Genomic DNA, 12,239 nt, shown 5'->3' on the forward strand with positions numbered 1-12,239 from the left:
TTCAGGTGCAGTATGTCTGTTGCAGCGGTACAGAAAAAGGACTAGTGAGAGACTGGATTTGTCCATAACAGTAGGTTAAAAACAACGGGCTGGTGGACAACTTTCATTGCTGAATCAGGACTTCATCCTTACCTGTTTGGAAGACTCTCTTTTCTAGGACTTGACATTTTCTCCTTCAAGTCCTTGATTTTAGGTGCACTGTGACCCAGTTACTGTGCAGTGGTTGGACTCACTGCTTTACCTTTCAGGAAGAAACATAAATGAATCACAGTTGTTGTTGCATTTGAAGATCTTTTAAAAATATAACACCATTCATTTTGTTTGAAATAATTTGTTACCCTGCTTTTGAAATCTACCTATTATTAATGTTTAAAAAGTGAGTCATTTCAATACATTTAAGAGTCTTTTTTATTCACCATATATCAAAATTGTGCTGTTTTTCTAATATAATGCTGAATTATGCTTATAGTGGTTTTCAAAGTGACGGCTCAACAGTCTTTATGAGCATCCTTTTCTTAAAAAAAAGTTGTATGACTGCTATGATCACATTACTGATCACCGATGATGCTGACAACAGAAAGGTTTCTTGACTCAGGTTTGTGCAGTAACTACTGGATTGCTTTACTTGTATTTGTCAAAAAGCTTAGACATGAAATAAACTCATCTTTCTTAGTCAAAACCAGAAAAATGTTTAATAAATCACACTGTAATTTATATTTTGTTGCCTGAAGCAACTTACTATCATCTGCACTACTGAAAGGTTTAGACATTTTCTCCTTTTCCTGCTGAGGGTCCTTAGCTAAGCAGTGTGTGGAGGCTAGTGGGAATCTTCCAGAAATCTCCGTACCAGTGGGTCACAGACAAATCCTGAAAAACTTTTAAAACTTGCTGTAAAGCTAAACCAGCTTTTTTTTTAAGTCAATAAAGAATTTACTTAGTATCTACACAAGCCATGCATGTATAATTTGGCTGTCCTTTGATATAAATTCTGATAATGATAATTTAGTTACTGTTGCCAAAATATGTGTTAATCTGTTGGATTAACACTGTAATACTTGCATTTAGATATCATCTTGTGCTTGTAAAACTGCCTTTCACTAGTGAAGCTCTAAGTGCTTTGCACATTGAGCATTGTTGCTGCTGGACTCTGCATGGAAAATGGAAGTTCTGAAGAACTTGTTAGAGATTAAAAACAATGGGAATTTGACCTGTAAATCACTCTGAAAATAAGACACTTTAGGAATCACAGATAAGGAAAGATAAGGGTATCTCAATTTATGCTATTGTTACCGTTACACTATATTCCTGTCTTAAGCAGAATTAAAGAAAAATACCAGTAGAGCTTGGTAATTTAATGCCATTATGTCATTTTTTGTAGTTTAGAATTTAAGTCACAGTGTAGATGATGAATAAAAATGAGTTTGGGAGCCTAGGTGAGTATAACACAAAACTATAAGACAATTTTGCAGGTCATGCAATTGCTGTTCATGTAAAATTGCACTATATGTATTGGAAAAATCATGAACATACAGCTAATTATTAACTTCTATGTTCATTTAATTCACAAGTCTTTAAAAAGATAAAAAGTGGGGTCCAGTTTTTTAAGATGGAACCAGATAGGGCTATAAATTGCCTGTAACATTAATTTCTTGAAACGTTCTCTGGTTGGTAAGATATAAAAGAAAATTAGCATATTCTTCCTCTCCTGATGTCTAATTCAAATTATTTTAGAACTAGTTTAACTTCTGACAGCTGAAATGCATACATTAGCTAGCTAGAGCCATCTGCAAGGCAAACACATTCTTACTTCATATGTTTCTAATCGGAATGTGTTGTCTTTCAGGCACTATCAGATGCCATGCTATGACTGGTAATGAATTCTGGAGTCATGTACATCCCCAAGGATTTATAATCTGCATGGATTAAGGACAGGTTTATGTGAATTTCAGTTATTTTCACACTTTGACTGTTAGTCTAAACAGTATTTCTTGGGTAGCAACCTAATTATATGAAGAGTTAATACTCCCAAACCAGAGATTATTTTAGGGAGACTGGGATTACATAGGATCCTTTAAAGTATTATTTTTCACTTTTCACTGAACAGGATGGTCATCTAGATTTTTATGTCAGTATCTAACATGCTTTATTTTATACAGGTAATACAGTGAGGCTACATGAGATTTCCCTTGTGCTCAGTCTGAATTTCATTCTCCAGCTCAGAAACAGAGTACACTACATGATTAGCGTTTTAATACTCTTTTTTTTTTAATGACAGAGTAAAAAGGATTTTAAATAATTAATTTTTAATGCTTACATCAATATCAAATGACTTACCATGATCTTTTTATTGGTGGCATTTACTTTTTCTGCTTCATCGTCTTGTTTGAGGATAAAAGACTATGTGTGGAGTACATTTTAAGTGATTGCCTGATTATATTTTAATGCCTTACTGGAAATGTAGAAATATTTCAAATGAATGTTGAAAATGTTTGATGGAAAATGAAGATTAAGTTAAAATGATATCTAGTGAAAAGTCAGAATATAATTACTGCAGTTTTCTCATCCTAAAACCAAACTGCAAATTTAAAGAAGCCATCACTAATACAGTATCATAGTGATATGTATCACTTGTATAACATCAATCTAGAAACCATGGGAACAGTTTTATTTGCAAATTAGTATTGAGATGTTGAGGGTGTGAAGCTGAAGAAGTCTTTCCAAATTTTATAAAGTAGAATGGACATTAAAAAATGTGGCTGAGGGAAGGCAGCATTGCTGATGGGTGCCAGAGGAGTATCTGGTTAGGATATGCAGCAGTACTGAGGTCCAGAATATCTTTCAAACTCAACAAATACTTAAGTACACACAGGATACTGATTGCTGCTACAATATTAAAGGAAGTGCTAACAGATATATTTGAAATTTCAACTAATCCTGTGGGGCTTTTTTCAGTAGTAACATTTTTCATTATCATGAGCGATCCTGAATGAAGGAGCATGCTTTCCTGCCCAAGGATTAATGTGTAAAGGCCTTATGCCTCTGAGAGTGCTCAGGAAACCAGGTCCAGGCAGCCTAAGCCAGGACCTTGAGGGCTTTCATCTTCACAGGTACAACGAGCAAATAGGTACATAACGCACTCTTCTGACCCTGTTCTCATTTTCCACCAGCCTTGAACGAAGCTGAGGGAATAGTCAGCTGTTTTCTAGGCAGTGGTCAGTAAAATAGCTTTGTGCTGTTAACACTGACCTTTGTTTTTCTAGGCCAGGCTGAAAGGCATCCAGTACCTGCTACTGCTACCCAGTACTGCTATCCAGCAGTGGCTGCTTTGCTGTCCTTTGCTTATCTGCTACTTTACACCTTCATGTTTGGTTTCTTGCAAGAACCAACCATGCCCTGGCTCCTGGAATTCTTTATAGAGAACTTTTATACAGGGACCCAGAAGTCACTTTGAAAAGATCTTGGGGTTTTGTTTATATCTAGTGCTAGGAATTGTTTTGTGCACTTCTTTGGCAGGGTATATATTTTCCTTCTGTTTATGTTTGCCACAATTTTCATTAAAGGCTGTAAAATACAATAGGTTACAGATTCTTACCTGCGTACAAGTTCAGAGTTTCAGGGAGGATATGTCATGCCTCAGCTGACATCAACTGATTGAAATGGAAGAGCAGCCCCAAAGGGAAAAAAGTAATGAAAAATAATAGCACATCTTGTCCCCTTTGGGTAGAGTTCAGCAGTCACAGGTCAAGCAAAAAGAAAACTGGCCATATTCAGGAATGTTTTAATGAAGAAGAAAAGGAAAATCAACATCTGCCATCAGATGCCCTGGATAACTCCCAAGGCCTTGCATGGGACACCTGTGCATTAGAGGACAAAAGCTGACCCTAAAGTGCAAGTGCAGACTGTGTATCCAAATATGTAGACAGTGCCCTGAGCAGCACTCAAAGGGCAAGGAAAGCCATTTGGTCTCCTACATAACTCTGTCCTGCTGAGGGTGAGCTCTGAGCTTTTTGTTCTACAGTGTCAAACTGCTGACTTGCCCAGAAGCTTTTCTCAGATCAAATTTGTCAGCTTATTCAGCACGTTTTCTCCAGTGTGTATCAGAGATGAGTCCTGCAGGATCTGTCTGTAGTAAAATAATTTTAGTGAAATCACAATATGAAATAACACATACCTTCAGTCTTCTTTCAAGAACATTGTTTTTTTTTTTAAATAAGAAATCACTCTGAAAAAATATAATCAAGTAAAAAGTGAAATGTTGTAAACTAAATATTACATTTTACAGTTAAACTTCCACAGCGTAACACTGGAAAGTACTTTCAAATAGGATTACATTTTAATGCCTTACTGGAAAGGTAGAAATATTTCAACTGAAGAAAATGTTTCATGGAAAACAAAATAGATTATTATTAAGTTATTTTTAACTTAAATTATTTTTAACTAAGTTATTTTATTAAGTTCATTTTGACAGTATATATTTTCTGGGATTACATTACAGCAATAAAGAAATCATAATATGTCTAAGACACTCGAGGTTTAGTTTGCTTTCAGTCATAGGGTAATCAAATATAAGTAAATATAAAATTTGAACTTGGTTGTGCCTCAAGAAATTCCGAAAACTCATTTCAGAAATTCCATCTGAGCATGTTTTACAGTAATGGAAAAAGTTTGTAACACAAAAATCCAGCTGCAGATACGTATGAGAAACTAAGTATTTACAATGATGGCTTCCATTGATTCTGCTGGGATCTGGATCTCTACTGAAGAACATCCTAAATAGGTGTATTTAAGGTTTATCAGGCTTTGCCTTTCAACGTAAGAAATCCTAAAGAACCTATTTTGAAGAATGGTGATCGTCAGTTCTGCATCAGGTCCCTTTAGAAGGAAAGCCTCATGGGAATGCCAAACTGAGGCACCCAAAATTAGGAGGTGCTTTTGGAAATTTGAATTCAAACCTTCACCTGTAAAAAAATCAGATTTTAGACTTTAAAATATTGTTTTGGGTTTGTGTGGCAGGGTTTCTGGTAGTGGGGGAGGGGCTGCAGGGGTGGCCTCTGTGAGAAGCTGCTAGAAGCTTCCCCAGCTTCAAGCCAGACCCATCTCTGGCCACAGTCGAGCCCATCAGTGATGGTGGTAGCACCTCTGGGAGAACGTATTTAAGAGGGGAAACCTGCAACAGGCAAGGAGATTGGAATGTGAGAGTAAACCCCTCTGCAGACAGCAAGGTCGGTGAAGAAGGAGGGGGAGGAGGAGCAGGGGAGGAGGGGATGCCCCTGCAGCCCGTGGTGAGATGTCAGGCTGTCCCCCCCAGCCCATGGAGGGGAGCGGGGGAGCAGATGCCCACCTGCAGCCTGGGGAGAACCCCACACCGGAGCAGGGAGATGTCCCCAAAGATGGCCGTGACTCCATGGGAAAGCCTGCACTGGAGCAGTCTGTGCCTGAAGGACTGCAGCCCATGGAAAGGACCCACGCTGGAACAGATCTTGAAGAACTGCAGCCCTCAGGAAGGACCCATGTTGGAGAAGTTTGTGAAGGACTGTCTCCCGTGGGAGGAACCCCACGCTGGAGCAGGGGAAGAGTGAGGAGTCCTCCCCCTGAGGAGGAAGGAGCAGCAGAGACAAGCTGTGGTGAGCTGACCCCAACCCCCATCCCCTGTTCCCCTGTGCCACAGAGGGGAGGAGTTAGAGAGAACTGGGAGTGGGGTTGAGCTGGGAAGGAGGGAGGGGTGGGGAGAAGGTGTTTTAGGCTTTGGTTTTACTTCTCATTACCCTTGTTTTGATTTGATTGGTATTAAGTGAAATTGATTTTTTTTCCCCCAAGTTGAGTCTGCCTTTTGCCTGTGTCCAGAACTGGTGGTATTCCTCACTTTCCTTGTCTCAACCCATGAGCTTTTCTTTATATTTCTCCTCATCCCACTGGGGCTGGGGGGGAGGAGTGAGCAAGTGGCTTTGTGGTGTTTTGATACTGGCTGGGTTTAAACCATGACAAATTTAAATAATAATAGAAAGTTTAAATAATGTATTCTAAATATCTATTCCTGACAGTAAGATGACTTATACTGGAATAATACAACTAGATTTCTTGTGGTTCTTTTCTTGGTACTCTTCTGAACTTTACCATTAAAGGACTGCAACAACCACATATTTCAGTAAGTAGGAGGAAAGATAACCCCTTCAAGTTTGAACTGGTACTCAAAAACAGATCAGTTGTATTGACTCAAGAAACAAGCGAGAGAAAAAAAAAAAATGAATTGTTCCAACCAGAGAATTACAGATATGTATAGAAAAGAACAGAAATGAACATAAATGTGGGCTAAGTTCTTCTAGCATTGTGTTATTAAGGGAAACCTTAATAGTTCTACTCAGAATTTCCTGTTTTATTTGCCCATTATTGAAGGATCCACTTTTTTTAGTCCTCAACCTGGTAAGTCTGGTGCGATGACTTCACAGAATCACTCGTATGAGAGATGCTCTAGTCCCTTAATAATCTTAGTGGCTCTTTGCTGGACCCTCTCTAGTAGCTCTGGGTCTCTGCTGTACAGGGTAGTTCAGGGACATAGCACTCAAGGTGTAGCTTCACCAGTGCTGAGTGGAGGGGAAGGATCACCTCCCTTGACCTGCTGGCCATACTCTGCCTAATGCAGCCCAGGATACCATTAGCCTTCTTGATGCCAGGGTGCACTGCTGGCTCATATTCAACTTGGTGTCAGCGAAGACCCCCAGGTTCTTTTCTGCGGAGCTGCTTTCCAGCTGGGTGACCCCCAGTATGTATTAGGGCATGGGTCTGTTCCCAGGTGCAGTACTTTGCACTTCTTGTTGAACTGCATGAGGTTCCTTTCAGTCCATTTCTCCAGGCTGTTGAGGTCCCACTGGATGGCAGCACAACCCTCTGGTGTATCAGCCACTCCTCCCAGTTTTGTCCTCTGCAACTTGGGGAGGGTACACTCTACCCCATCATCCAGATCATTAATGAAGATGATGAACAGGACAGGACGCAGTTTTGCGCACCCAGGGGTACACCACTAGTTGCCTCCAGGTAGACTTTGTGCCACTGATCAAAACCCTCTGAGCTTGGCTGTTCAGCCAGTTTTAAATCCACCTCACTGTCTATTACTGTCTGTCTTAGTACTTTCTGCTAAATAAAGGGTATCTCTAAGGAGAGGTTGTTGTCTTGCTCCACATCTAGCCCAGAGCAATCCACAGCATATCTCGCCTCCTTTGTCTCAGCATCTGCCTGGATGCGGGGCTGAACACCAGCAGAATGCTCTTGATGTCCTACCTTTGTCTTTTCCACCTGCTTATGACTCCCCCTGTACAGACTTGGAATTCCCCAGAGGGGACTGTGCGTCCCACAGTTATGAAGTGGTCAGGATAGTAAAGGCCAAAACAAGCTGAAAACACATCAACAAAAGCAACACTACACAGCATCAAGACAGTTACTTGTCACATGATAGCTACAATAGCTACTCTTCCTCCCAGAGGTTCATGTTGTCAGCACTACTTTCCTCTAAAAATGACAAAATGTCCTGGTTTCATCTGGGATGTAGTTAGCTGTCTTCCTAGTAGCTGGTACAGTGCTATGTTTTGAGTTCAGTATGTGAAGAATGTTGATAACACTGATGTTTTCAGTTGTTGCTCAGTAGTGTTTAGACTACAGTCAAGGATTTTTCAGCTTCTCATGCCCAGCCAGGGCACCTGACCCAAACTGGCCAACAGTGTATTCCATACCATGGGGCGTCCCATCCAGTATAGGAACTGGGAAGTGGGGGGCAGGGATTCGCCGCTGGGGGACTGGCTGGGGGTCGGTCGGCGGGGGGTGAGCGATTGCCCTGTGCATCATTTGTACATTTCCATCCTTTTATTACTACTGTTGTCATTTTATTAGTGTTATCATTATCATTATTAGTCTCTTCTTTTCTGTTCTATTAAATCGTTCTTATCTCAACCCAGGAGTTTTACTTCTTTTCCTGATTTTCTCCCCCATCCCACTGGATGGGGGGGGAGTGAGTGAGCGGCTGCGTGGTGCTTAGTTGCTGGCTGGGGTTAAACCACGACACAAAATAAACCTAAGCTCTGCTTCATCATCCTTTTCCATCTCAATATCAGTAACTGTGGTAATGTTGTTGACATACAGTAAATATTTCAGGGGTGTATGCAGTGTACTGGTAAAGGCTTAACTTGGATCTCAGTTTCTGTGGGCAGGTACACAGCTGTGGAAGAATCTGTTGTGCTTCACAGTGGCGGCTCCCTGTGCAGCTATTGCTTGGGAATTTTTTTGTAAATGGTGTGAGAGAAGCAAGATGACTGGACCTTTGGCAGGTAGGAGAGCTACAAGCATACTCACTGCTAGGCAACAAACTCATACACTTCTGAGTGTGCACAAAGTCCCTTTGCCTGTCAAAGCCAAACTTAGTCTTGTCCTGGATTTCTGCTGCCTTCAACAGTTAATTGGTCTGGACTAACAGTACCAGCACTGAGTATTCTTCATTGTCAGAATGTGTTAAGCTCCACACCTTGCCCCAGGATGATTTCTGACAAAAGCTGACCATTTCCAGGAAAGTACTGAAACAAATAAAAGGCTGCTAGTATGAAAAGTTAATAATAGTAGTAAAAAATTCAACAAACCCTAGCTGCACGCCAAGCAGAAACATAACAGAAAGGATAACAAACAAGACATTGATTGAAAAAAATATTAAAATTTAATCCCACCAAGAAAAATCTAGTGAAATGACTGCAAAATACTACAAACAACTCATATTTTATTGCAAACATTTTAATACTATTGTAGATAAGAAAGACAAGCTTGCAGAGCAGGATACGTTTAACCAGAAAATTGCCTACAAAGGACCTGCTCTTGCTCCCACAGCTATCAACAGCATTTTACAGGCGGACTTCAAGGAAAAAACAAATTTGAGCCTTTGAATTGTTACTGTATTTTTACAAAAGTATTTATCCCCAAAAAAGCAATAAAAGACAAAGAAAAGTACCTCTACTCTATGCCTTTTAGGTGTTTTTTTTCCTATGCAGGATGTCTCTCAGAGTTGCAACAGTCTTCATTAGGTATATTTGTAATCTTTTAAAACTAATTGTCCCCTGGAATTAATAACAACCAATAAGAAGTAAAACAATATAGCCCAAGAAACAGTTTATTGTTTAGGCCTTGAAGAAAGGTAGAGTTACACAGTTAGAAATGACGTATAAAATTGTCACTCCTACTAAATTTAAGAAAATGCAGCCACCCTCAGTCATCAATTCTTGCTATAAATGTACAAAAAAGGCCAATATTACCTTGGATTTTTTACTCTCCTTTGTTGCATTTTTCAGAATAAGACCACGGTAACACGCTATTAAAAATGATGTAAGTAACTCTTATATAAATAGTATCTATATTATGTTTCTTATGTCTCAATATATTTTGGAATATTTATTTAAGGATATTGCTTTATCAGATATCCTGGTAAAATAATTTTAAATTACATTATTATGGGAATTTCAGATTATGTCAGCAAAGTTAAAGTAATTTTTTGATGATATCTTTTTATTTTAGTATTGTCTGAGATCAAAAGGTAGAAGCAATTTTGTCTTAACAGGTTAATCAGTCCCTCTCATTGCTGAGATAGAAGCAGTAAATTAAGAAGATTAGAGAGACAAAAATTGCAGTTAGAACCTATTTCTGGCATAGATAAGAAAAATGTTTAAAATTATTGATAATGTTTGAGCATACAGACCTACACATCTGCATGTAGTAAACATGAGCCTATGACCTAGAAACCCTAGCTTTTAAAAGACTTGTTCGTATCAATATAGAGAGGGAAATTCACCAAGTGCTTTACTACAACCTTAAAGCTTTTAAAACATTATGCCTAATGCCACCAGTAATAGAGCCAATCACCTTTAGGTAGAGACAAAGTAACTACATATACTGTAATTACAGCAAGTGCATCTCTGTTGCAACCATGACTGCTTGGTTATGGTGAATTTCAATTATTATATCTCCTTAAATTTGCATAAAGATGGCAAAAGTTATTCAGTCCAATCAATGTAGTTAGATTTGTAATTTTTAATTCTACACTTATATTCTCAAAGAGATTATTTTATGCAGCCTCTAAGAAAACTAAATATTAGTAGATGATTTACTGCTGTTTTTCAGATTAAGTGAAAGTTTCTGGTCCTGATCACTTTATAGCCTATAACAGACTGACCATGCTGGCCCTACTCCAGTAAAGAAGCACAAGCACATGCTTAATAAAACCCCTGAATCCATTCCATTCCATTCCACCACATTTGGCAGATGGCACCTTCCACAACACATTTCTCCTTGTTCTCTGCTAGAACAGGGGAGTACACCACCTACTGAAAAACCACAGGTCTCCCACACAAATCCTGATACCAGAGGGACTACATACATATACTCACATACTTTTCTAGATGAAACTGCAGTGTACTTTGCAGGGTCACGCCCTTAGAAATAAAACTTCCTTGTACCTTCCTGAAAAGTAAGCCTCTGAACTACCTCGTACCATTCTTCAGCACCTGATTCCCACAATAGTTTCTAATATCCTTCTTATAATTTAACAGAAGCTCTTTCACTTTAATTTGAAAATACTGTGTAAAGCAGCACGTATGGAATGATTGCTGAACTGGCTGCAGTTTGGTACTGTAACTCAGCAATCTATATATAGAATAACTATAAAGTGCTTTAGAATTGTTTCACATGAAAGGTGCAAATAAATATTGTCCTCTTATGTGATCTCCCCGGAGACACATAGTCCTCGTGAGCCCACACTTGAGAGTATCCCCAAATTGTTACACCAATTTAATAATGACACTGTTTTCTTGCACTGGAGAATGCTTCTTTCTCCAGCATTTACTGGGGTTAGTGTCTCACAGTGTCATAGCCAGCAGGCCTGCTGCTTGCCTTCCATTAGCTGTCTTGCTGGATGCAAACACACTCATCTGGATGGGTAAAGAAAGGTACAGTGCTACTCTGGGAATCTGCACAAAAATGGTCCCTTTAATGTGCAGAATTTGGGGTTATTAGTTGGTTCATTCTGATTGCCATTTGCTGAAAAGATGAACTGTCAGCACACTGTGCAGTATCATTTCTCTTTTTGGTTAACAGGCTCAAAATTTCAGGCACTGAGTACAGCACATCTCCACAGTAGAATGTTGACAGGTCTATCAATTGTCAGAATTTTCCAGGATTTGGATTATACCACTGAAATAGCTCTGATGAATGTCTATATAATGCATGGTGCAGCACTGCAGTGCTTATAATCTCCCATTCCCCAAAGATCTCACTATAAATGGGAGGCATCTTTATTGCTTTTGTATATGAGGAATCGAAGCACCAATGAGTGAGGAAGTGTACCAACATAGAGTCGAACCCCAAAATGACTCTGTGGGTCATATTCTGTTGTAGTACACAGAACTCCCCTAAGAACAAGCAGTATTCTATATTTCTACAGAGTAATTATTTTATACATTAGGGGTAAATCCTGTTCCTACCAAAATCAAGGCAAAACTCGCACTGAATGAAGTATAATCTGGATTTCACATTATATTTGGAACCAAACTCAAGTACTTTGTCACACACAGCAGAAGTATCAAATAGCCTCACAGCATGCTTGATGCAGTCTATTACAATTATGAATGATAAATGCAGTATCAAACAAACATTTCGCCTTCTTCAAGTTTTTTCTATTCACATTATTGTGGTTTGTGTAACTGCTGTTTTCTTTAACTGTGATTACTATAGACTAAAAAGGGAAAAAGAAATAACAAAGAAAACAGAACACAATAAATCCAATTACCCAGTTCACTGAATAAATGTAGATTATCACCATATCCATATCAAACCGCCATCCACGGCTATCATCCTCAAAGTCCATGTAGTCCATCCTGTGAGCAGCATGTGGGAAATGCCTCCTTGTTACGGTATCTGAGCGTCTTTGAAAACCTGCTGAAAAACAGACTAGGAGATAAAACTTTATAAAAGCAACCAGATTCACTTAAAAAAAAAAAAAAAAGTTAACCCTCCTTCCTCCAGTTATTTACAGGACAAATGGAAGCAGGAAATCTCACACCTCACTGCTAGGTTTCCTCACTTTGTTGGACAAGAAGCTCTCTGTGGACTTGATTTTGAAAGATTTAAGAGATAACTCTGTCTTCCATGTCTGGAAAACAATACGTTTGTTTGTTTGGATTTGGCACTCTCTACTATAGAAAAGCAATGCTATCTGC

The 12,239-nt window shown here is 39.1% G+C and overlaps 1 protein-coding gene across 1 annotated transcript in view; it reads right to left on the bottom strand.

Annotated features, from left to right (window-relative positions):
• The window catches only part of RGS7BP (regulator of G-protein signaling 7 binding protein), a 79,940-nt gene extending 68,044 nt beyond the window's left edge, over nucleotides 1–11,896 (bottom strand). The window contains exon 1 of the mRNA XM_010580536.1: nucleotides 11,810–11,896. Within this exon, the coding sequence (XP_010578838.1) occupies nucleotides 11,810–11,896 (87 nt within the window). The remainder of the gene's footprint in view (nucleotides 1–11,809) is intronic.
• Between the last annotated feature and the right edge of the window lie 343 nt (nucleotides 11,897–12,239).

The sequence above is a fragment of the Haliaeetus leucocephalus genome, unplaced genomic scaffold (assembly GCF_000737465.1).
Source record: "Haliaeetus leucocephalus isolate CR32 unplaced genomic scaffold, Haliaeetus_leucocephalus-4.0 Scaffold722, whole genome shotgun sequence".
NCBI lineage: Eukaryota > Metazoa > Chordata > Aves > Accipitriformes > Accipitridae > Haliaeetus > Haliaeetus leucocephalus.